The sequence below is a fragment of the Sminthopsis crassicaudata genome, chromosome 2, assembly GCF_048593235.1.
Source record: "Sminthopsis crassicaudata isolate SCR6 chromosome 2, ASM4859323v1, whole genome shotgun sequence".
NCBI lineage: Eukaryota > Metazoa > Chordata > Mammalia > Dasyuromorphia > Dasyuridae > Sminthopsis > Sminthopsis crassicaudata.
This window is the reverse complement of record NC_133618.1, coordinates 655,857,787-655,884,222: the sequence shown is the minus strand read 5'-3', so window position 1 is coordinate 655,884,222 and position 26,436 is coordinate 655,857,787. Positions and strand designations below refer to the sequence as shown.

Genomic DNA, 26,436 nt, shown 5'->3' with positions numbered 1-26,436 from the left:
TCTTTTATTACATAGATTCAAGGCTCTTCATGGGTCATGGCTGCCCTCCTCTGGACAGTGATGTAAACATCGTCCAGTCAGTAAATCAAGCTCAGCAAATACAAATACAAAAAGCAAGTCCCTACCCTCACAGAGCATGACTTCAAAGGACGGAAGACAACACATAAAAAAAAGAACTGAGTAAGAGGGGAGAAGGGCAGAAGCCTAGAGGATGAGATATGAGTTAGCCCAGGCATCCTTAAATGGATGATCTGAGAGAAACTGCAGGAACACAGGACACTGCAGCCCAGAGACCAAATACCGCAGGGTCCTCACTGTCTTCCTGGTAGTTAGCTGTTTGATTAATGAAGCCCTTAACTGCATTTTTTTTTTTTTTTTTGGATGCCAAAAAACACTCACCAGAGATCTTAAAAATTGCTAGCCATACCTTATGTTGTAGTTGTGAAACTGACTTTTTGTACCCAATGATTAATTTCTCCCTATTGACTTTTACTTTATTCCATTTAGACTATTAGTCAAGCCTGTCAAGATGTTTTTGGATTCCTGAATATGTCCAGTGTTAGGTAGCCCTTTTAGCTTTAGGTTGTCTGCAAATTTGATTTTACCTATGAGTTTATCCTATTTATTCCCCTTGCTTAACCATCTAATGTTTTATGTCCTGTGATTTTTTCCTACACCTATACACCTTTGGTACATACCATCCTCCCCCTCTCTTTTTAATCTAGCCTGTCTCTTTTGGTCTCCAGAGGCATATTCCCACAGAATCTGCAGTATCTAAGAGGTCAATTTGCCTCTATTATGCATTGCTTCTGGACTTGGTAGGGCTGACCTCTGACAACCTCTAGGATATGTAGGCTACTTTGAGAAATTCTCAGTTCCTTTTAAATCAGTAGGAGAAAGCCAGCCCTCTGTGAACTTCCAGGATGATCCTGCATCTGGCCTTTTCCAAACTCTGGGTGAGGGGATTGGACAAGAAGATCTTGGAGGCACCTTCCATTTATTTCTAATTCTGTGATTTTGATGTCACCAATTCTGCTCAATGAAGGAAGAAAGGAGATCTTTTGATTTTCTTTGGGCTGGAAGTGTGATTTTGTTGCTTTGCTAAGCCAACCTAATTGGAATTGTCTGTCCAGAAAACCTGGACAACAGCTCCTTTCTAGGAAGTTGGAGAGCTGTGTAATCTGTTGAAATCCTTGTTAGAAAAAAAATAATTTTATAAATTTTATAGTTAATTTTATAAGTATAGAGAGCCAATCTATGATTTGTTCCCAAGGCACACTCTTTGACAGTATCAGGAAATGGAATATTTTTGGTCTTAGTTTGAACTGGGTACTTTAGAAATGTAAGTGCTATTATAAAGTTCTGAACAGGGGCTTTGTTTTGTGGAAAGAGTGGCTTTAATTACCTTCTGTTACTCAAATATCTGTGTTGAGAAAGGTGACACTTGTTTTCAGGAGCTGTAATATGCATAGCTGTTGACATGTCCAGAACTGGTACTGGCTAATAAGAATGGGGCAGGAGGAGATGTGAGTTCAGTTTGACAGCTCTTCTGAAGAATAAATGTGAAATGTAATCATGCTTAGAGCAAAGCCAGCCCTGAAGCCTCGAACATGTGAGAGTTCAATCAATAGAATCAGTCTGCACGGTCATCTCATTGCTTTCATCTCTTTATTAATAGCACAGCCAGTGCTGGCAAGATATGTAGGAATCAGATCCACCCAAGAGTTTCTCTAATTCTACCAAATAATACAATTATTGAAAAAAAAGAGAAAAAAGTTTACCAGGGAGAAGCCTGGCAAAAGGATCTTCTAGAAGCAAGGAAACTGCTTGCATACCACAGGATTCTATGCAAGAAACATAAGAGGAAGAAAAATGCCTAGCTCCAAGTTACAGAAGATGTTGGAATGGAGGATTCTAATGGAAGAAGACAGTCTAGTTTTGGGACTCTGACAAGGGATGGAAAGAAGGCTGAAGGATCACGGGATAGAAAAGATTGAAGAGGCCATTGAATTGAGGTAATCTTAGACATGGCAAGCAGATAATTATGGTTTGGCAGTACTGTGATCACCCTAGAAATTTAAATGAACTATAAAGATGAGTTAAGTTTGAACTAGCATTCCTGGGCCAATTCTTTTTCTAGCTATCTGTCTATTTTGGGATTAAAAGTCAGGTTGGTAATATGAATGAATGTGTCCCCAAAGAGTCCTGAAGATAAGGTGAAATAGCTATGTGTTGCTGAATGGTGGAGAAAGTTCTGAGTCAACTCTTATCCCTAGTTGTTGAATGACAAAAGTACTATTAAAAAGATTAGACTGTACCTGATGGGACTGAGAGGAGAAAGAATCCAAGGTGAGTTTGACTGGCAACATGTGAAAAACAAGCAGGGAGACCATAACCCCCAAAACCCTCTTCCCTTCATATTTAGTAAAACAAAACCACTTACAGTCGGGTCTTTCAAACTCTAGTTATCGGATGAAATTGTATTATCTTTAGCAGTCTGAGATATCAACCCATGTGTGATATTACACAAAGACGTTTTTTAATCTCAGCAAAACATGTTAAATAAATATGATAAAGAAGTATAACTTCTTCCATGATAATTTCCATATTTTAAAGAAAGAACTTGATGTGGTGGACATGGCTTTCTGTGGATGTGAGGCATTCAAGGTTAACTCTGATCAAAGGGCAGTTCGGATAAGACATGATGAAATATCACCAGTGAAAAATGTGACAATTTGAGTTCTCTGTTGCCATTTAGTTTTTAGTTATTAGTTTGTTCAGAAGCTCAAAATTTTGTGCTTGCTTTTTAAGTAGTGTTTCCTTGTGTTCTCACTAAAGCATCTGTCCCCTTTAATAGAAATGATTTCTACTGTGCTAAGTGCTGAATCTGTGGCCCATAATTCAGGTGGCATTTACTGCAGCAAGGTTCCTGGAAATTAAACTTTGAGCTTTACATAAAAATTTCCTTTATAAAAATATAAAACCCAGTATTGTGAAAATGAAGCAGTTGTGCTCCCCACCAGGGTTGTATGGGAAGGGGCTTTGCTACCATGCTTGCTTAATGGCACAAGTGAAAAGCTGAGTAAGGCAAACACTTGAAGAGGCAGTCTGCTGTAAACTGTTTGGGGACGATCAAGATCAGTGAGGACAACATTTGGCTACAGCTATCACGTGACAACAGAGTCTGGCTACTGCCCTGGAATTCTCCTGCCTCCTGTCGGCCAAGGTCAGAGCCAGAAGACAGGGAGGTCTGGGGATGACCGCCGTCTGCCTTTGCTCTGCTGAGTGTAGCCTCCAAATTATTCTGTGCATGGAAACAAGCGCTGTTTGCTTGTTGGTTCCGAAACATTCCTTAATGACAAGTTTAAAAATCAGTTAAGTCATTAGAAAAGAGTTCCTTAGCTTAAAGCCACTTAAGAAATCTATTCCAACCACTAAGCTACCTTTTTAAAGAAGGTGCTCTATACAAATGCTGTAAATAATGAGTACTTCCCACCCAACTGGTACCTAACAGCAACCTAAGTCACTAAGCAGCAGATTGTAATGACACTTGGAAAACAGACACTGATCTTGTGGGATTTATGGCCTCTTCTCATGTCCTCACTTGAAATTTTCCAGCTTTCGTGATATATTTGACTCCTTTAAATGGCTTATATTTCTCTCCATACATGTCAAGGCGATTTACTTTCAAGCCTGTGTAAAGAGGAAGAAGGAAAGGGAAAGAAAATTAGCTGTCACATCATGGTTTCCCCTTGCAAAAAATTGCAGTGATGTAATAAATGCTAAATCATAGTTTTAGAGGTTTAACTAAACAAACTGCACATGCCCCCCTGCTCCACAGAAATGATGCAGCTCCAGCTGGACATTTACTAGTCATTCACAAAGGATTTAAAGACATTATTTGTTAATTTAATCCTCCAAAGAAAAACTGCCTTGCTCATGAGGAGAGAGGGTTGCTACTTTTCCGTGGTACCTGAAAAATTGTAGTGTGCAGTTTAACTTATAGAAAAATTGAATTGTGATTTTTTCTGGAGATAGCCATCTCAGCACCTCTCACTTCCCACAAACACAGAATAATTCCATGTTATATCCTGACCTGAAATAGCAAGCTGCTGAATCTTGAACTGAATGTTGAGGCTAGGGTTTTCTTCTGGTTTGGGGGCTCCAGACTGTAAATTCACCAATCCTTTAAGACTTGGAAGCTTCTGGGGGGTAATTTTCCCAATATCCCATGTCAACACCTTATTAAATAAAAACCAAAGTACAAAATACATGCATCAGTGAGAGATATTTTGAAGTCAAAGTAATGTTGCCAGAAGCCTCTTCTGTATAACAAGGGATGGAGACCTGGACTACATCTCAGGAAACCTGGATTCTAGGCCTGGCTCTGTCCCAAGCAGCTAGAAGTCCTCAGGCCTGTGGGCTACTTTACTCTTCTATACAATAAAGAAAATGGCATCTGTGAGCTTTAAGGTCCTCCTACTTCATTCTTATCTAAGCATGGCAGTTCAGTGAAGGACCAGATGCCTCATAAATAACAGAACAATGAATCATTTTTATATTTCCTGTTACTCATATGAAAGGGGCTTTATATCTTAGAGGGGAAAAAATGCACATTCTGCAGAAATTGATACAAGAGACTACTAATAAGATATACATCATTATTGTTTACAGAGGATTTTTATGCTTTAAAAGTGCTGCTTTCACATTCATTATTTTAATCTAATGAATGGGGGAAATCTGTGGAGTCCAATGGTGTTCCAGGTAGTCCAGGCACTCTGTCTAATGACCAGCTCTGCTTCTTAATAAAGCTTGGCTGCACCTCTGCCCTTTCTACCAAGCAGCCACATAGCACAATGTATACTCTGGCCTTAAAGGAGAAATAGTGTATTTGCTTTCTTATATCTTTCTGGAAAGGGGCATATTTGCATTTCTAAGTTATGGTGGCTGTTGTAGCCAGAGTATCATTTAGTGAAAAAATGAAATTATAAGGAATCTCATGGAAGAGGACAGTTACATTCCTATTTCTCCTTTACATTTACTAAGTGACTTTTCAGCAACAAATAAAAGAATAAAGTTCAAGTTGAAGCTTGCTAACAATGACCAATGTTTTCTCTCCACTCTGTTAATAATTTTGTTATAACTCCATGATCAGATCAGTAGATATTACCGACTTTGAAACTGGTTACAAATTCAAGCAAAAGTACCCCACAGAATAAACAAAGCAAGCATTCCTGTAGGAATATAATCCTGTCAGACAAGAACTTCTTTTCTACTTGGAAGCTTGTGTGGGCATTCTCAGCTCACACAGTGGCCAAAAGAACTCATCTTAATGAACAATTAGTTTGGAAAAATACCCTGCCCATAGAAAATAACTGACTGTACAGTCACTCTTGGCTGTGGCTGAACTCTAAAAGGAGCTCCTTACCTTGGTGACAGGATCAAATGTATAGCTGCCTTGTGTAGGAGTTAAGTTCATGTTCAATACCACTTTGGGCATGTGAACAGTCACTGTGATGCCTTCAACAGTCTTCCCCATGTTCTGCTTTGGTCCAATTGTAATATCGAATCTACCACAAGAGCTGTTCTCCTTGAAGCTGATGTTGTGTTTCACATACACAGGAATTGCCACTAAACTAGAGTTGTGAAGATGGGGGATGGGGGAAAAGGGATTATGTAGATACATGAATATACATGTACGAGACCCTCTTCTATGATCCACTACAGGACTGTTTAACTCCCAGATCCTTGATTTCCTCATCTATGAAATGGGATTGTTAGAATGACAAGCTGCTCTTGTATTGCCTTGCCAGGCACCATACTGGGAGATAAGAGCAAAGGGCAAAGTGGGACAATTCAGCCCTACCTCTCCCTCACTCCCAAGTTGAAGGACATGTCAATTCCCTACTTAGTCTTTAGAATTCTAAATGTAACAGGAAAATCCCTGCAAATGCAGCTCTGTTCTGATGTTTCTCAGGTATATTCTGCTACTTTCAGAGGAAGAATCACTGAACAAATTATAAACCTTATCTCAAAATATTTAAACTCAAACTTGGCACAGAGAAAAATGCTGTGAAGTTTGTTCATAAAAGTCTCTTCGGGGCCATCTGAGAGAATCATTCATGTTGCTCTTAGCCCACAGAATAGGAAAGGACACTAATATACCAGGAAAGACCCAAGATCTCCCTTTGCCTGTTGTACAGTTAGAAATGCTGATGCTCATCTAGAGATCTTTCCAAAGGCCTATCTTCCCTTGCTTTTTGATGAACTCATCTTCCTGGGTTGTTTTTTTTTTTTTTTTTTCCTTGCAGCTTGCTTACTCAAGACAATGGGTAAAAGGAATCTTTTAAGACAAAATATCACTAGCAGACTGAAACAAAAATGAGTTCAACTCAGGCAAATCAGCATACATATAATCCCTGTTTAAACAACATACTTTTGTGAGCTGACACGGTAGGAAATGAGTCGAAAGTTTCCATCTGGAGGAATAAATGACAAGACTCTTTCTGATTCCCAGCGTTTAAAACGAATGCAGGGGTGGAAACTGACATCATCTAGAAGTCTTGGGTTCTACAAGAAAAACAAAAAGATATTTATATCCATTAATTCTTACAAATTGAAAATACAAGGACACATCTTATTAGTTTTAAGAAATTCAAAATGTTAAATATCTTTAATAAGTAAAGCAAAATTATTATTATTATTATTATTATATAATGGAAATGACATTTTAAAAAAAATCTTGTGGGGCTGCATAGCCAGCTTCAACTATTTCTAGATTCCCAGAACCTTTTCCTCAAAGGCCTAGCAACCAGCTGCTGCTCCAGAATTATGCAGTGAGGTAACATTTGTAATTACTGCTGTCAGGACCAGGACCAGGATCAGGGAACCTCTTTCACTATTTTTCATTTTACACGGTCATTCTGGGTACATTAGGAGTGCTTGCCAAGGATACCATTTTGGATAAGGAAAATAAAACTTACCATGAAAGAAAGGGAGAGATCAGGCATTCCAGAAAGTTTAATGCAAGCATCAATGACCCCTTGAATTTCTGCAAAGACTGTGGAACCTAAAGCAAGGGAAACAGACTAAACAGCACAGTTTTGCTAAGATCCTTTGAATTTGGGTCTATGCTGGGACGGTCACTGTATCTAGAGTAACTGCAGATACCCTTTCTGGGTGTCAGGCTCCATGAAAGCTTCACATCTCAATAAACAGATCAATGAAAAGAAGATCCATTACATGCTTCAGTTTCCTGAAAGCCATGGCCTCTTCCCAATTTTGTCTCGGAGGGTAATATTTCTGAAGAATGCCATACCTATCATTGTAGTTTACATCAAACAATTTTGTAGAGCTGTTCTATATAGGGGTTAGACATTATTTTCAGATCCAATCTCTTGACAGAATAGGCTAGATAGAAGAACTGTAGTTCTTCTATCATCTCATGAAGCCAATAGTCGTGAAGCATGAAGGTATCATAATAAGTTACCCTTAAAAAATTAATCTGAGAAATGTAGAAGAGAGAGCTCAGGAAACAATAGGGAGAATAGGGAGGAATAGGATCATATTAGAGCTAAAAAGGATATAAGGTAGTCACTCAATTAGCTTTTAACTAATGGGTCAATAAAATAGAAGTAAAATTCTAACAAAATAAGAATGGATTAAAAAAAAAAATCATTACAATAGGGGGCAATGCCTTGTACCAGATAGCCTGGGGCAACTCAACTCTACATTCCACTTTTATAAACGATTTTATTTTCCCAACAGAGGCACTTACCAGATTTATCTATAATTGCATCTATTTCTTCAATCACATCAAAATAAGCTTCATTATTTGTATATTTCACACCTGCACGACGCCATGGGATGTTGGAAAGTTGTCCTGTGGGGAGTGTGTCCCCAACATTACTGCTGCCTGGAAATCGGGAGAAGGTTAAAAAGACTTGCACAAAATGGTCACCCAAAAAACTTTCTTTAGTTTAATTCACAATAAACTATTATTAGAATATATACTTCCATGTTTATTCTCGGTTATGTATGTCTATGTGCACCCACCTATGATCTGGGGAAGAAATAAGGGGAGGTAAGGATGATTGTTAAAAAACATTCATTAAAATCATTCAATTTTGAGCAGAAACAGGCCATGTAGTCCTCTGTTCTCTGCCAAACTAGGTTGTATTGCTTTATCTCCTGCTTCCTGAGTGTAAACAGTACCCTAACCTGATTCCAGGTTAAACAAAACTTCAGCCTACCGTCATGGCCAGAAGAAGGGGCTGGTTGTTTCAGTACTTTCTATAAAGAGTATCTTCACTGAGAATCAAGTAATAAATAGTTTCTTTGGTACTAAGGCCAAAACCATCAGAAATGCAGGCAAGCCCCTAGGCAAGGTCAAAAAAGGAATAACATTCTTTTGCCACCCCCAAATCCCACCCCAGGAGGGTAGGGATGCAGCTATCCTTCAATAGAGGCAGTGAGGTGGAATGGGAAGAGGATTAGGAATCAAGAGACCTGGAGTGGAGCTGTTTCTGTGGCACAAAGTGTGTCACCTCAGCTGAATTAATTCACCTACAAAATGGGAGTTGAAATCAATGGTTTCACTAACAGACATTCTAAGTCAATCTCAGTCATAAGTGCTTTAAAGCCCTTAGTCCTTGTGATATAGCAAGTTGAGTGGTCCAGGCCTGGAGGCAGGAAGACTCCTTGTCTTTAAATCTGGTCTCAGACACTTATATCTATGTGATCCTGGGCAAGTTTGCCTCAGTTTCCTCATCAATGAGCTGGAAAAGGAAATAGCAAACCATTCCAGGATCTTTGCCAAGAACACCACAAATGAGGTCAGGAAGAGTTGGACATGATGAAATGACTGAAACCCAACAACAATCTGGACAGTTTGAAGTATTGTTATTGCTGGCGATGTGACATTTAATCACTAGGTGACTTGGAATTTGAAGTATGTTTTTCTTTTTCTTTTTTAAAGTTACGGACATTTGTAGTCTCTTGAGTAGTGATGATTTCTGTATATATTCAGGAGCTGTAAATTGTAACTAAAGCTAATAAATCTAGCTAGTTCACATCCAGCCTAATGTCAGTCAGCCAAACCAGAAATAAGTTGGGAATAGTAGGAAAGGGTTGCTATGCAAAACAAGCTCAAATACCAGAACACACCTTTTTGATATGAATTACTTAATGTTCAGTTACTTGAAAACAAGTGACATTCAAGAAACAATATATAACTATTTGTAATTTGTTACTGAATTTCTTCTTAGCCTCACAGTCAACAAAGCACTTCAGCGTTCTTGCTCTGTATCATTTGTGTTCATGCCTTTTCTTTCTACTTCTTTTTTTTTTCCCCCTGAGGCTGGGGTTAAGTGACTTGCCCAGGGTCACACAGCTAGGAAGTGTTAAGTGTCTGAGACCACATTTGACTCTGGTCCTCTGGAATTCAGGGCTGGTGTTCTATCTACCGCGCCACCTAGCTGCCTCTCTACTTCTTCTTTTATCCTTGTTTATCATCCCCTTTTGCTTCATAACTGATCACTAGCCCTCAGCCTCTCCTGAGGGAGCATCAGAAATGGTGCTGGATGACATCTAGAATACACAGATACAGACACACAGACACATCTCTCCTTTCAATGATTTCCAAACTGTTCATTCTACCAAGTTGTTTGTTTTGAGTCATTCTAGTTATTAGCTGATTCTGTGACCTGATTTGGGATTTTCTTGACAAAGAAACAGGAGTGATTTGCTATTTTGTTCTAAAGTTCATTTCACAGATGAGCAAACTGAGGCAAATAGGGTAAAGTGACTTGCTCAGGATCATACAGCTATTAAGTATCTAAATTCAGGAAAATGAGCCTTCCTGACTCTGGGCCTGGCGCTCTGTCCACTGTGTCACCTAGCTGCCCATGCTACATATTACATGCAATTAGTGATGATATGAAAATGAACAACAAAATCTCAGAATAATTGACATTACAAATAATCCAAGGGGAACAGCCAATGAGAGTATTAAGCTGGTCACAGAACTTACTAATCAATACATATGTTCCATGATAATTAGTGAAATTACTCTAGAAAAAGCAAGTAGGTTGGTCATGTAGTAAAAATGAGAAACTGGAGATATTTCTCTCCCGAAGATGTTTTTATGTTACCAGAATATAAGCTCCCTTTTTAAATTTAATTTTTATTTGTGTTGATCTATGTTACATACATATGCATATACAAATGGATATGGATATGTTTTCAAATATATGATCCATCCAGGACATCTCCATTTGTCCTGATCAATATCTGGCCACTGAACCCAGATGTCTCTGCAGGATCTTGCCCAGCCCCTCCCCCCCACTTAAATCTAATTCGCTTGCATGTCATGGGCCTCTTCAAGAAGGAAGGAAAAACAATAAAGCTTAGCAGCACATAACAAATGCTTTTTTTTTTTCCATTTGTTTATCCTATTGCAGTTTTGTATTTTTAAAAGATCCTGTGTTGCTAATTAATTGTAATATGTTTATGTCTTGCCTATTAATTTGAAACTCCTTTAGGAAGAGATTAAACCTTAAACTCCTTTGTTGACGCAAATCCAATGCCATGGATATAGTGGGTTACTGAAAAATATCTGTTGACTGATCAGGCCCAGATTTTTAAAAATAATAATTTTAGTCCAGGGTGCCAAGAATATTTTTTTTTAAGGGCTCTCACAGCTGTTTAGCATAGTCAATATGACATGTGCTGATTAATGAAATCCTTTTAGAGGTATCTAGATTTCAAAACCTTTTTGAAAATATTCCAAATGAATATAACTATCTTTGCCCACAAACAAGAGTTAAACTAATCAGATGTAAAAGCTTCCAATATTAGGGATCTCAGGAATGGAATGATTTTCCTACTCATTCCTTATTATAACTTTTGAATAGACAAAACACTGAGTACCAACTATAGTGTACTACAATGTCAAAGATAGGCTCATTTAGTAGTGTAGTGAGTACATAATGTGGTTACATGAGTTTAGAATGTCTGTTTTTTATACAAATGAAGGAAATATTAAGAACCTATTATGTGCAGACAGTATGCTAACTGTTTTATAAATATTATTTCATTTAGTCTCCCTGAGAGGAAGGTGCTATTATTATTCCCACTTTACAGTTGAGGCAGAAAGAGGTTAAGTGAATTGTCCAGGGAATATTTAAACACAGGTCTTCCAGATTCCAGGTCCAGAGTTCTAACTTCTGTGCTACCTAGGTAGAAATGCATTATCTAACATTTCTAAGAAGTCAGACATTATGACCCATGTTATCCTTAAATCTAGCTTCTGAAGTTTCTGCAAAGTAGTTCTAAATAAATACATATAATAGGGTATCAAGGAAAGCAAATGCAAATTATTTTAACGAATACAAATCCCTGTCTAAGAACTGTAATAAGGTATCAACAGTAATAGCGTAATACTGGAACAAACTAGAATCAAAAGCATTCTAATTTTCAAAAAATACCAAAATATCTGATAAACAGGAAGGTAAACCCTTGAATACAAGGACTTATTTTGATGCTGAACTAAACTATTTGTTGAGTCAATACAGCACCACTATTAACCACTGTCTCTAAAAAGATATTCACACTTGTTGTTATATACCGAGACATGATTTTTGTCAATAAAAAGACTTAGCTTTTAATACTGTTGGATTTTTTTTTTAAAATAAAACAGTCTTTTCATTATATAAAATAGAGTACTTTGCATACCTGTTATGGAATTAACAACAGAGCGCAGAATTGTGGGTGGTTTAATCAGTTCTTTCAAGATATTAGATTCAGTTGCCAAAGGAAACCCATTGTCTAACATTTCTTCTAAGAGCTCATATACTATGACCACATTATCCTTAATTGCGGCCTCTGAACATTCTCCAAAGTAGTCCTAAAATGTATGAGGGAAAACAAATTCATTTTTACTTCTGCTAGACAAACATATCTTAATGAACACAAATTCTAAAACATGTAATATAAAGTACAAGTTATAATTCTTGTACTGTTCTCATCACTATTAATATTTCTGTAGTATTTTCCAGACAATTTTCATTTAATCTCACAAACTATACTGAAATAACTTTTTATATAAGCAAAGCCTAACACATAAACAACAATTATTCTGGGGGGGTAAGTGGGAAGTGAGAATAAAAAAGCACACATACTTGCTGTACTCCTTAAATAGACAAGAGGGTTAAGGCCTTGACCTGTGATTCCCCTGGTATAGAGAGCTCTTGGTGAGGATCTTGTCTACCAGTTCAGATTAAATAAGGCTCTAGAGCAGAGGCTTAATAGCTTAAGAACACTACCAACACTTAGGTGTTTTTATACTGTGTCTGTAAAATTCTTAAAAATAACCAACCTGAAAGGTATCTGCGACTCGATGCAGAAACTCAATGACAAAGAGTGGTGGCACTTCTGTCTGGATGACAGACACAAAGAAGAGTTTGTCTCTGTAGATGCTGATGAGGTAGTGATGAGGTGTTGAGATGACGGGTGGCACATTCTCAACATCAGCAGCTTTCTCTTGGGCTTCAAAAAAATAGTCACAGACAGACTGACTCACGACACTTTTCCAATGTTTCTCCAGGAAGATGTCCCCGGAACAGTTTATTAGGAACAGACTGTGGATCATGTTCTGGAGAAGGAAGGTTTAAAATTCTTCTCATTAAATGATATTTACTAAGGACTTACTTTCCTTTTTCTAGTTGAAAAATCCCATTATTATACAGACTTATATCTTGTCCAGTTATTTTATATCAAATTATCTATACTGGAAACCATTTGAAATTCTCAGGGAAGTCTTTAGAATGGGCCAACAATTCAATCATTACTGAACATTAAATCACAACATATTAATACTAGGAAGGACATTATGGTTCTATCCTAGTCCTGAAGCTTCAATAAGTAGAATAAAATTATTCACATATATTCTATAGTGTTGAAACAATATCACTTTGTTCTTTATTATTATACTGCAGAGGGAACTCCTCGTGAAAAAGTACCAATGAAGGCTGGCAAATTTCTGTATCTAAAGATTGGCTAGTTCTGCATCTTATTGTCTTCAGTTTTCGGAGGGGGGGGACGACGACACTCAGTATATTTCAGAGATAGAACACGGACTCTGACTCTATTCATTTTGCTATGATTTCTCTTGAAATGCCTAGCATACATAAGTAACTAATCAAGTAACACTCAACTATGATTAATCACAGCTTCAGTGATCATGGGATGTTAACACAGAAGTATAATTGCAACTAATAGTTTAGAAGGCTTACCCATTAAGAACAATAGGTAAACTGACTCCATCAAAGTTTGTTGAATGGAAGAGATTAATATAAACTGCCTGCTAAAATTTTCCTCTTGATCCAATCAGAGGATTTGTCTCTTAGACTTACTTTCAGATAGTCTCACATTTCTGTTTGGGTGTCAAAATACTAGAGTGGCTCTAGAATATATGAGGGCTTAATGCAGGAACTAATCAATTAAGAGTTTCTATCAAGAATAAAAGATATATGGTTCATATTTTGTTTTTCTTTGAGGAAAATCTTGTACAAACCTTGGCTGAAGATTATTCTACTTTTTTATTTCTTTAAAACAAATATTCTTGATGAAAAACATATGTGAAAGATAAAATTTATAAAATCACTTGATATTAAGCCACAGAATCAAGTTGGAAAGGATTTTTGGACCGTCTCTTGTCCAAATTCTTCATTTTGCAGATTAAAAAAAAGGCCCAAAGTAATTTACCTCATACATATTTTAAAACTACACAAGATTCCTTGCAAGATGTCATATGAGATGACTTTAACAACTCATTGATTATTAATATCAAGTCAGGTATGAAACAGACAGCTTGCAAATATATTTGCCAGAGACCAAATGGAAGGAGATTCTCTACAGAAAATGAGTTCTAGATATTCCTTATAGCAGATATACTGGGTAGATTAAATGAGGACCCAGAAAAATACAGAGCAAAAATTCTTAAACCTCTTCTCTATTGTGGATTCCTTAGGCAGAATGGTGACACCTATGCAATTTTTCTCAGAATGTCTTTTTAATTGAAGCAAAAGCTGAATTTCAATCTTATATTAATGAAAATAAAGGTTTCTCTTCCCCTCCCATCCATCTATATTCATAGACTCCTGAAGTCTATAATGGACTCTTTGGAGGTCAAAAGACCATAGGTTAAGAACATCTGTCTTATATTTAACTTGTATTGGTCAACCTGCCATCTGGGGGAGGGGATGGGGGGAAGGAGAGGAAAAGTTGGAACAAAAGATTTTGCAACTGTCAATGCTGAAAAATTCCCCATGCATATATCTTGCAAATAAAAAGGTGTGTGTGTGTGTGTGTGTAAAGAGCCTCTGTCTTTCTTTCCCCCTGAGGTAATTGAGGGTAAGTAACTTGCCCAGCTAGGAAGTATTAGGTGTCTGAGCCCATATTTGAACTCAGGTCCTCCTGATTTTAGGGCTGGTGCTCTATGCACTGTGCCACCTAGCTGCCTCAAGAACCTCTGTCTTAAAGGAAAGACACACCTCCCCTTCCCCACAGTATGTTGAATACTGAAGTACATCCAAGTTTCTTTGATCCTAATGTGACTGGAAAAAAATAAACCCCTCTGAGGCTCAGAGAAGTTCAGATTTGCCTTTTATACTAAACAGTTGAGAATCATAAGAATGATACTTTAAACTTAGTATTAAAGATAACAGTGATAAATCTGCACTGTTGGCTGCATTGTACTCTGCAGAAACCCTGAACAAATGCCAATGAAAACAGCTTTTATGTTAGGAAGATTTTCCAGCAAGGAATTCCTTCACAAGATTAAACTAAGAGAGATGATAGAGATCTGACCCTAAACTGAGAAACTCCAGAGTTTCTTTAGTGCACACTTCGGTATAAGAAGCATGGATTCATGTGAAGACCACTGTTTGGTTTATGTCAAGGGATTAAGCAGGTATCCCATGTCAGATTTTGCAAACATAATTCCTATGAAAGAATATATATTAAAAAAACAAAACAAAACAAAACCCTAATGAACACCACAAGTTAGGTTCAAAATCACCTGAACATCAGTAAAAGAGACTTGCTATAAATCTTACAGTAAAATGGCCACAGCGAAGAATGTCTGTGGTAACTGGCCACTTTTCACTCAGTTGATTTTTCTTCTGGTCTACATAATAAATAAATACTCTTATGGAGACCGAGGCTCCTCTAAACCTTCTCTGATCCCTTAAGTCAGGGCTCTTGAGGACTATTGGTAACAGTAGTTTTGGCAGGTATTACTAGGCTAGAAAGGTTTGAGGCAAGACAATGGGTTATATGACCATCTGAAAGTAAACCTAGCCAAGTTTGGAGTGGATCACCTCAAGAAAGCTGGTACAGGATGAATTTTTTTCAGCTACAGAAACTTATGAATATGGTACAATAAGGAGTGAGAGCTTATACTCTGAATTGGTAAATGGGAGTAAACACATGACAGAAAAAAAAATTCTTGAAGTACTGAATTAGTATCACTTAATGGAAATAGCAGGTCTTAAACCTCAACTATCTACAAAAGTGAAATCTAGGTTTTTTTACTCATTTTTCCAGGCAGTTCTCTTTCACATTAAGTGACACTGAATATCCCATTCAGAAGGGAAAATGTTCTGCTTATCAATTCACCTAATTTCCTCAAGCTTCTCTATCAATCCCTTCCTTCATGGGCTCCCCAAGAGCTTAACTTTTCATACTTACGTTTTATAGTATCATAAAAAAGAGCTCCCATTTATAGTATCTGAGAGTTTAAATACCAATTTTCACAAACATTATTTGCTAACAGTTCATAAGTTATGTGAACCTGATGGAATACTTATAATTTTTATTCTTGGAAATAATGTTGAACTTGGAATCTGAATTTGAATTCCATCTTTGATCTTTACTAACTTTAATATCTAGGACAAGTCATCCAAATTTTATGGGAGGAAAAAAATGAACAGTGCATATTTATAAATCAGAAACTGTAATAATCTTGTGGCAAAGGAGAGCTTTTGCATTAAGTATAGTGAACAAGATGACATGACACATTACTGAGCTGTAAAAAAAATATGAAGGATGTAGCTCTTTCAGGATATTCAGATGAGTTCCCAAAAAAAAGCTACCCAAAGAAATATATCCATTTGGCTACAAGCATAAGAATGATGAAAAAAATGGCAACAAAACTCTAGTTAGTCACAAGAGACAATGTTGATACTATGGTATCACAAATGGTAAATTATAAAGATGTACAACTGTGTTTTTTGTTTCAATGTTTCGATTTTTAGGTGTATACATTTCCCTTTGTACCTCTCTATCCTATTATAATAAAACATCAACAAAAAGATTTTTAAAATTCTCTAGTGATGTCACTTAGTTCTTTTGTATTCTAACTGCTGTCCCTTTTTAAGGTCAAGGTGTTAAGCCTCTCAATTAAATCTCCAAACCAGTCTCCCCATAGACCAGGTTCATCTTCCCAAGCACAACTGTAACTATTTCACTTCAATGGTTTCTCAATTCCCACAAAATAAAGTTCAAATTCACTAAATGTGGAGACAGAAGACCTGACTCAAACATCAGCATAGCAATTGTCACCTATATGACCCCAAGCAAGTCAAATAGCCTGCTGTCCCATGCTTGAAACACCAGCATGGAATAATAGATAAAAACACTGGACTTAGAAGACCCAGCTTTGAATTTTAATTCTGACACTTATTAGTATGCCCTTCTGACATGAAACATTCCTGGTATCTTACCTTTCTAATTTCTATTCTAATCACTCCTCCAAAGAGAACCAACATTGGCACAATCCTCAGGCTTTTCCTTCTCTACTCAAGATGAGCCCCTCCCATTGTTATAAAATCCTATCCAAACGTCAAAGGCTCCCTTAGAAATCACTTAATGGGGTTTATTCATACTGTTTGCTGGGCACCTAGCAGATCCTGCCTCATATTACAAGAAATATAGTATGTTAAGCACTTGAGTGCAGAACACTATGTACACAAAAAGGAAGATATGAAGTTTAGATAATGACAAAGCTAGGCTTCAAGGAATTTTCAATTAAGGAGATAAAATAGTATCAGACATCTAGAATAGACACTATGGTATAACTGAAAGAGCACTATACTCAGATGTAACTTAAATTGGGGGCCACATCCTGGCTCTGGCACTGTGACTCTGAGGAACTCACTTCATTTGTCTGAGCCTCAATGTGTTCAACTGTAAAATGGGAATATATAATACTTCTAGTATTTATAGAAGTGAAAATATGTTTTTAAGGGAAATGTTTTTAAAAGACAGGAATTAAATTGTGAAAAAAAAAACTGTGAAAAAAATAGGGGAGAATTTTTCAGGTCCCAGAAACAGCCTTAAACAAAAGTATAGTTGTAAGAATGCAAGTGTCTTTGTAGTGGCAAGGAACTGGAAACTGAGTGGATGCCCATCAGTTGTGGAATGGCTGAATAACTTATGGCATATGAATGTTATGGAATTTTGTTCTATAAGGAACGATAAACAGGATGATTTCAGAAAGTCCTGGAGAGACTTACATGATCTGATGCTAAGTAAGTGAATAGAACCAAGAGAAAAACAAGATTATATGATGTTCAACTCTGATGGACCTGGCTCTTTTCAATAATTAGGTGATTCAGACCAATTCCAATCAACCTGTGATGAAGAGAACCAGCTGCATGCAGAGAGAGCTTGTAGGGTCCGAATGTGGATCATATCATGGTATTTTCACTTTTGTTCTCATTTCCTTGCTTACTTTTCTCCTTTCTCAGTTTTTCCCTTTTTGATCTGATTTTTCTTGTGCAGTAAGATAAACGTGAAAATAACTTTAGAACTGCACATATTTAACCTATATTGGATTACTTGCTGTTTAGAGGAGGGGGTTGGGGCAAAGGAAGAAAAAAAAGAATGTCAACACAAAGTTGAAAAGGTGAATGTTGAAAACTATCTTTGCATGTATTTTGAAATAAAGCTATTATCAAAATAAAGAAAAGAATGCTCATCTCAAAAAAAAAAAAAAAAAGACCAAGTTAAATGGCTACTGGAATGTTCAGTGAGTATGGTTGGGTTAAGCCATATTAGGATACCTCCCCCCCAAAAAAGCGCAGGAGTCTCTGGATACATGGGTGATGTCAGATTGTCCATCGTGTCTGGGTGGGGGTGGGGAAGGATAGACCTCTATGGGTGGGGGGTGGGGGAGGGAGAGGCTCAACTTTTACTTCACAGGCAAATTTTTGAGCAGAAGAATGGGTTCCGAAATCTACGTGAGATCTTAGGAAGGAGAAGGGAAAATTCAAGGAAAGCTTATCTGGAAGGGCATCTGGTCAGCTCCCTAGGGCTGCCCTCATTCCCGGCAGGGACAGAGCCCCTCTGCAGGGAACCTAGGCTCCAGCCAGCCAGGGCTCCGCCCGTTTCACATGTCAACCAGACACCCCAGGAGCCCAAGTCCTTCCGAGGGCTGGCGTCCTTTCTGCTGGGCACGGATAACCCTTCCCGTCCTCAAGTACCGTCACACCTACGGAAGCGAGCCTAGAGGAGACGCAGGGAAGAGCGCCCTGGCACAGGCTCCAAGTTCAAATCCTCCCGAGACTCGGAGTAAGACGATTTTGCTTTTTGTTTTGTTTGCAAAAAGAGGGGGAGAGGAGTGCCCACCACCCGTGGCGGTGGCTCGGTAAAGCCCCGCGGAAATGCTCACTGGCATGGAGATGATAACGAGGGCGACAAGATCAGCTAGCACGATAGCCCCGCAGCCCGCTGACTTCGTCAGCACAGAGCCGGCATACAGGAGACGCTTATGATAAAAGACCCTGCAGGTGGCCTTTATCGAGACACTGAAGTAGCAGGGGGCACGTCCCCGGGCCGGCCCGCAGGCCACGTCAATCAGCCGGAGTCCGACAAGGTCCCGCCGCTGGCCCGGAGGAGCGGACCCTCTCACCTCGCCTTCCCGGGGCGCGGCCCTTACCCGCGGAGCCGCCCCGCCCTTCTCCGCGGGCGCTGACTGGCGAGTCAGCGAGAGGGGCGCCGTCCCCGACTCTACGACCACCCGCCGCCGCGTGGCCCCAATCCCGGCCGCCGACCCTCCGGGCCACCTCACTTACCCCGAGGAGCCGGGCGGCCCGAGCTCAGGGCCCGACCCGATCCGGAAGGAGGCCGCCGGTTCAGAGGCTGCGACAGCGGGGGAGGGGCGGCGGGGGAGGTCCTCGCAGATCCGGCTGTCTCCCTCACTGCCTGAGAGACAGCTTCACACCGCTGCGCTCGGTTCGCCTCCTGGACCGGAAGCCTGCGCAGAGCAAAGTTCTCCGAAGGCCTCAGACGAGCTACATCTCCAAGCAGAGGCTTAGACGCCGGCACGGGGATGGCTCGCTGCGTTCAGGCGCTAAGGACTGCCCGTCCACGTGTATCTGCCCCTTTCCGATCAAGGCCCCGTTTGAGGGCGGGGCAAAGACGGCCCGGGAGGCCGCCTGACCTGGAGGCGGGGCGAGAGTCCTGGAGTTGAGAAGGGCGGGGCTCACGCTCGGGCGGAGCCGGAGTAGAAGACTCCTGGGCCGGCCCGCGAGAAGGTCGGGGGAAGAGGGAGGAAAGGAGGCGTGCACTGGGCGGGGCCTTGGGAGGAGGGGCGCTTCTGTAGCTCTGGGCGCGGGAGAAGGGGAGGTAGCGCGAAGATGGCAGCAGCTGACGAAGAGCCTCAGGCTAAAAAGCCAAAGGTGGAGGCTACTCCGGCTCTGAGGTGAGCGCTGCTGGGCAAGGAGGGGCGGCACGTGGAGGCCAGAACGAGTGGGGCCTCGGGGCGGCCCCGCGAGGCCCCGGCCGGCTCCGAGCCAATCAGCGTGGCCGTCCGAGGGGAGGGGGGCCAGGCCGGCCCCACGTGGACGCCCTCGCGCGGCGTCCAGCCTGTGGAGGGAGCTGAGGGTCGAGCTGCGGCTGTGCTCCGGCGCTCAGCGCGGCTCCCGTCAGTTCTGGGACCCAAGGGGAGGGACGCCAAAGAGCTAGAGGGCGGTCTGGGCGTCCTGAAGGTCGCAGAGACCCCGGCCCGCGTCCGGCAGGGCGCGCGGAGCTGGGGTCCGCTGTGCTGAGCTGCGGCCCCCAATAAGTCCTGGTCTTGATTGTCTCCGTGCCTGTAACCAAGTTACTTGTCCGTCCGCTCTTCGGAGATCCAGGGCTCGGGTGCAGCCGAGCCTCGGAGACCTGGAGCTCCCCGTGCGCGCGGCCGCGGCGTGGGGACCAAAAACAGGCCCCGGGGCCGATAGGGACGGATGGACACATATATATGTATGTCTGTATATACGTGTGCATGTGAATGTGTCTGCGTAGATGCGTGTGTGCACATGCACGCGTCTGTGAATGAGACAGGACTTTTTAGGCTCCTCTCCGCTACTTAGCTCCCTGCGTGGCATCCCCTTCCATTCATTCTCTCTCGAGTAAGGAAGAGTAAAGCTAGGAACATGCAAACTTACGGGCTAGAATCTGCTCCAAGCGATCAGTGCTTGCTGTTCACAAGCGCTCTGGTCCTGGCCGAGCAGGGGGATCTTCGCCAGGCGCTTCATTTTTCTGAGCTTCCGTATTCAGTAGCCCCAAAGCACATGGGAAGAGCATGCCTTGCAAATGTAATTGTTGTTTAGTTGTTTCAGGCTTGTCCGATTCTTGATGATCTCTTTTGGGGTTTTCTCATTGGATTGGTTTGCCATTTCCTTATCTAGTTCAGTTTTACAGGTGAAGAAACTGAGGCAAACAGTAACTTTCCCGTGCCCCACAGATGAGTCTGAGACCAGACTTGAATTCAGGAAGATGAGTGTTTCTGACTCCCAAGTCTGTTGCTCAGTTCACAATGTTAAATGATTCATTTTTTCAGGCTTGTAAGGGTGATTTTTAAAAACTTAGCATCTAGCCCATAGGAGATGCTTAAGAAACGTTCACTGATTGATTCAGTTTAGAGTCATTGGAAAAGAACACTGAACCTTCCTGCAGCTACTGTGAAGTTAATTCAAGTCCTGGAATTAGGATCCTGACTCTGTACTGGGCAAACCTTTTAACCTTGGCAGGAAGTTTCTTCATTTGCAAAGTGAAGAAGAGCGTGAATGGGTTGTGGGTCCTTTAAGACTAGTCATTTCAGAGTGATTTATTCCTTTCTGATTCCCAACCCCTCCTAGCTGATCAATTGAAGAAGCTAGGACCTTAGATTCACAAATCCTGAAAAGCACCCTTTTGAATTCTAATAGGAGATATCCTGGGCTCTCACAACCCCCATTGGATCTGAGCCAACTTGGGCTGTCCCAGCCCCCATTCTAATGAGCTGCTCAGGTTTCCCAACCCCCACTTAGCAAATTCTAACCCTGCTGAAACCTAGCAGGAACTAACTTGGGACTGCACCCACGGGCCCCTTTAGCTAAATCTCTCATTATAAAAGGGCCAAGCTGGAGTCCTCTCTTTGCAGAGGGTCGAAATATGCCAACTCTGCCCACTGGAATACTGTTCTGGTGCCCTCTTCTCTTTACCTAACACCTTTTGCTAACTAGGCTTTATTTAATCTTACTTCCAAACCCCATAATAAACCTCTTTTATCAATCTAGTAAATTTTGGGTCTGTAAATTCCTGTACAGCGGACTCTGCACCGCCACTAGACCTCATTTAATTCTGTATCCTTGCACCAAATCCAAAGAGGTTGCAGGGGAGTTCTATTTGACTCCCTGTACCCGAACCTGCCACTAGACCTCAATTCATTTCATTTAGTTACCCTAATTCTAGGTCTCATCAAGTGGACTAGGTGACTTCTTTTGGATCTTTCCAGCTTTAAGGTCCTCTTACCTGTGCATTTAATGATATTTTTGATCACTTAAAGCTGGGTTCTTAATGATTTTTGTTATGAGCCTCCTTGGCAATTTGGTGAAGCCTATGGTTCCCCTTCTTAGAATGATGTTTTTGTTTTTATTTTTTACTGAGGCAATTGGGGTTAAGTGACTTGCCCAGGATCACACAGCCAGGAAATGTTAAGTGTCTCAGACCAGATTTGAACTCAGGTCCCCCTGACTTCAGGGCTGGTGCTCTATCCACTGAACTACTTAGCTGCCCCTAGAATGATGTTTTTAAATAAGAAGGAAATGCTGAATTACAGTTGGAAATTAGTGAAAATGAAGACAATTTTTCCCCCATCCAAGTTCACAGACCTCCTGAAATCTATTCATGGACCACTTTAGGTAGATTCCAGGGTAAGAACCCTTGTCTTAGTTTCTATTCCTAAACCAGGAAGAAATACCATACTGAAGTGTTTTTAAAAAAGATTTGGCCAAATACATAGTCATAAATTTGATACATTCTAATTATATTAGGTTGTGGGTGGTCTGGTCTTTTTCATATTGTTCAGGATAATGCTTCTATGCTGTAAAGCCTTTCGGCACATGTGGCTAGGGCTTATTTTTTAGTCCCATCTGACAGAGATGCCTGGCAATGACACCCATTCCTATGATAGTTGCACATAAATCCACCTGACAAGAGTTGACAAAGGCCAACCCCTTGTTCTTTGTCATGCAAAAAGAAGAAACAAACTTTGAGCTTGATTGTCAAAGGGGACTTTGTTTCTATCATTCTTGTGTTCTTGCAAGCAATCAAGTTCATCTTCAGCTGGCTTTTTAAAAAATCCACATTAGGATTTCAACTTAACTGAGTTTTTGGCATATGGCTATATGTGCCTCTCAGTGCCCTCAGGGCTTTGGTTATATTCCTGTTCTCTGCAGGAGGCTTCTCAGGTTTGCTCCTTCCCAACTACCAATGATCTCAGGATTCTTCTGCCTCAAGGCCTTGGCACAGGCCTGCTCTCCCTTCCCCATCATTATTTCCTGGCTTCCTACTAGATTCAGCATAAATCTCATCTGCTAGAAGTTTTTCCCATTTTTCTCCCCTAACCCCATCGTGTCTTCCCTCTGAGATGACTTCCATCTGTCCCCTATGGATTTTAGATGGCCCTGGGTATTTGGCTGGTGTCTTCCCCTCTTAGAAGTTAAGCTCTCTGAGGGCAGAACCTAGTTCTTGCCTTTCTTTGTGCTCCAAGCATTTTTCTGGTCCTTGGCAAGAGTAACAAATGCTTGGGGACTAGTTTTTTGTTGCCAGATAAAATAATGTCTTACTAATCCTCATTTTTCTTGATCTCTCAAGATCTGCGGTCTGACCCCCTTCCCCTGCTGGAGATCTTTTCTTCTCGTTTTTGTGTCTCAGTCTCTCTTGGTTTTTCTAGCCTTATGATCCAGTTCTTAGTCCCTTTTGCCCTATATTTATTGTTACACCCGTTCTTCCTCTAGATTCTGTCCTTTCTTGATCTATTCACTTTGTAAAAACTTGTTCATGTGAATGTTAATTTCTTCCTTCTTTTGTTTGTCTTCTGTTTATTTTGTTTGGATCATAGTTGTACATAGTTGTTTGCATGGAGGCTCCCGCATTAGGCCTAGACCATATAGAGTGTGTACTGGTTTGGCCTTTCCACAAAGAAATCTCCAGAGTTTAATCTGCTATATGCTTAATGCTAGCTGACTCTTTGATTGACTTGTCTACCTTCTCTTTTCTCTCAATTCTTTCTCACTTGCTAATCTCATCAATTCTTCCATAACCTGCCCCAAACTGAACCAAATTTCAATGTTCGTGTCAAGAACACTCTCATTTTCATAGTCACTCAGTTCCTAACCACAGCAGCCTTACCTCACATGTCTAAGCAGTTGCCAGATCTTGTCATTTCTTTCTCTGACATTTCAGCATTTACAGCACAGAGCTGTCAAAGTGATTTTCTTGAGGTACAGATCTCACATTGTCTCTCTTCTTCCTATACACCCTTTCTCAGTCCCAGTAGCCCCTTCAAGTGATGAGGGAGAAAAGCAGACAGCCCAGTATGTAAATGACCAACAAAACCTTACATCCTCAGGAGAAAAATTCCTTTCTTATACAAACTTCAAAAGACTTACAGTCTCTGGAGAAACTTCTTTGATATACGAACTTCTCCATATACTCTGGAAGCAGAAAAGTCTTATCAGATACAAATCCTGTTCTATTATCCTGTTTTGTATAAAATAAAGTTTCCAAGCTATGCTTCTTGCTATATGGCTTCTCTCTTGAAGCTGATATTGCCCCCCAAGACATCTTGGTGTTCTTTCCTAATCAATAAAGTCTTTCTTGTCACAGCTTTGAGTAGACGAATTCTTTCGCCAGGCCCTACCTTAGCACTTTGGAGAGAGAGAGAAAGAGGAACCTACAGACCCATCTCTGCCTAATACGACACCTTCTTCACTAGGACCAAATATAAAGCTCTTTGACAGTTGAAGCTCTGAACAACCAGGTCTCTTCCCACCTTTTCCAGCTAATTGCTTCCTCCTTCTCTCCATACATCTACAATCCAGCCATCCTGGTCTGCTTGCCGTTTCTCAAAAGTGAAGCCCCATTTCCCAGCCTCATGCCTTGTGTATTCTCCTTCTCATCCTCCAATTCTTGGGATCTCTGACTTTCTGTAATAATTGGCTGAAGTACCACTTTCTTCTTTCTCCCTGTTAGGGCTATTCTCTAAGGTTACCTTCCATCTCTGTTGTAAACTTGGATGTATTGAGGTATGTGTGTGTGTATATTGGCATTTATTCTATTAGGAATATAAACTCCTTGAGGGCAGGGACTGTTTGTGGCTTTTTCTTTTGGGGGTGGGTGGGAGGGAAGGGAAGGAGGTCAGGAGGAAGCAAGCATTTATAAAACAACTAGGATATTCTAGACACTATTAAAAGTTTTAAAGTTATCTCATTTTATTCTTACAATAACCCTGGGAGGTAGGTACTATTATTATCTCCATCTTATAGTTGAGGAAACTGAGGCAGAAGGTAAAGGACTTGTCTAAAAACATCTTCCTGATTCCAGCCAAGCTCCAGCTGCTGTTTTGCCTCTTTGTATGCCTGAAGCTTGACACAGTGACAGATACAATAGTAAGCACCCAATAAAATCTAGTTTACTGAAGTGAATAAAGTAACAGGTCTGGAATTAGGAGACCTCAGTTCAACTCCAACTTCAGTCACTTACTTGCTGTATGACCCTGGGTCAGTCACTTAACCCTGTTCAGTTAACCTGAAGTGCCATATCTGTAAAATGAAAAGAAAATGGCACATGACTTCTTTGCCAAGAAAACCCTAAATGGAATCAAAGAAGAATAGGACACAACTGAAAACGAGTGAACTACAAAATAAAAGCTCACTGATTTATCAAGAAGATATGCACTCTTTGTTTGCAACTTATTTTCTTTCCCTAATTTCTCATTCTCCTTTTCCCTTTGCTAAACTTAGTGTGTCATTGTCTGTTCATGACCAGTCAACTCCTGCCTCTCTGGAGTCTCCCAGATTCCTCTTCTGCTTGGAATGATCTTGATTCAGCCTGCCAAATAAATCTTCTTTCTTTAAACAGTCTCTTGAAATCCTACCTCTTCCCCTGAGCATTTCCCATCTAATAATAAATAATTGGCGTGTGTGTGTCTGTGTGACCCTGAAAATATCCCTTAACCTCTAACTGTCCCATACAACTTTAATACTCTCAGTTGCAGAACAATTTTTGATCTGCTTTGGTAGAGGAAATTTCTTCATTAGGATCTCACTATGCCACTGAAATTATATTTCTAGTCTCTCTCACATACACATCTGTGCAAATATGTTTATAAAGTACTTTGCAACTGTACTTGTTTCTCCTCTTGTTTGGATCTCACAACTATGGGTGAGAGCCACCTCATCCTATTTTATAGGAGAGGAAATTGAAGATAAAAGTGGTTAAATGACTTGTCCAGACTCACAGAGTAAGTGGCAGAGATGACTTTGCAGCTGGCCGGTCTAATGTTTAATTAAGCCAGTAGTTTTGACTTTTTCTTTCTAATTTTTATTATTCCTAAACCTTCCTTGTGATTCATCACTCCAGAATTTTCTCTTTGCTTTTATGTAACATTTTAAAAAGCCAATTCGAGTGTTTATTTCATACTATCTTTTTGTCTTTCACTGTGCTGTCAAGTTGTTGACTTCTCTGTGATTGAAACTTAGTCATTTTCCACAGCATGCTCCATAATTCCATGTGCAGAGAGATATTGAAATGTTTTTAATGATGAAAATAGATTAAATTGTTTTGTCTGAGGAAGAAATCGCATCATCTAGTCTTATTTCCATTCAGATGAACTTGACTTTTGCTCATAAGGAATACTGAGAGATCACAGAAGATAGATGAGTTAGAAACTGGCATCTTGCTTTACTATTAAGAAATGGCCTTCAGGCTGCATGAATTTGAGAATTATAATTGATGATAACTGAAGGCAGTTTAGCTGGTATAATCCTATTCTTTTAGCTAATAAATCCAGTATAGAATACATGCAAATGAATTTACCAGGTATAAACATAGCTGACAAGGGCT

The 26,436-nt window shown here is 40.2% G+C and overlaps 2 protein-coding genes across 2 annotated transcripts in view; one reads left to right on the top strand and one right to left on the bottom strand.

Annotated features, from left to right (window-relative positions):
* Window positions 1–1,654: 1,654 nt before the first annotated feature.
* Window positions 1,655–19,272, bottom strand: AP3M1 (adaptor related protein complex 3 subunit mu 1). Its single transcript, XM_074296779.1, has 9 exons — window positions 19,137–19,272; window positions 12,377–12,652; window positions 11,734–11,905; window positions 7,778–7,915; window positions 6,984–7,069; window positions 6,437–6,570; window positions 5,429–5,636; window positions 4,097–4,241; window positions 1,655–3,693 (listed from the first exon to the last, which is right to left on the bottom strand). Exons 2-9 carry the CDS (start codon window positions 12,647–12,649, stop codon window positions 3,593–3,595), a joined length of 1,257 nt encoding a protein of 418 aa, XP_074152880.1. The 5' UTR covers window positions 12,650–12,652; window positions 19,137–19,272; the 3' UTR covers window positions 1,655–3,592.
* Window positions 19,273–19,649: 377 nt separating this feature from the next.
* ADK (adenosine kinase) overlaps window positions 19,650–26,436 on the top strand; it is a 612,746-nt gene continuing 605,959 nt past the window's right edge. Inside the window, exon 1 of the mRNA XM_074296780.1 lies at window positions 19,650–19,765. Within this exon, the coding sequence (XP_074152881.1) occupies window positions 19,701–19,765 (65 nt within the window). The 5' untranslated portion in view covers window positions 19,650–19,700. The remainder of the gene's footprint in view (window positions 19,766–26,436) is intronic.

Excerpts from the sequence above, each read along its gene's own strand:
- AP3M1 (XM_074296779.1), bottom strand. The coding sequence starts at position 12,649 with ATGATCCACAGTCTGTTCCTAATAAACTGTTCCGGGGACATCTTCCTG. Across the intron at positions 7,070-7,777 it reads TGCAATTATAGATAAATCTG|GTTCCACAGTCTTTGCAGAA; the intron begins GTAAGTGCCTCT and ends CCCTTGCTTTAG. Across the intron at positions 5,637-6,436 it reads TACCGTGTCAGCTCACAAAA|TTTAGTGGCAATTCCTGTGT; the intron begins GTATGTTGTTTA and ends TCACAACTCTAG.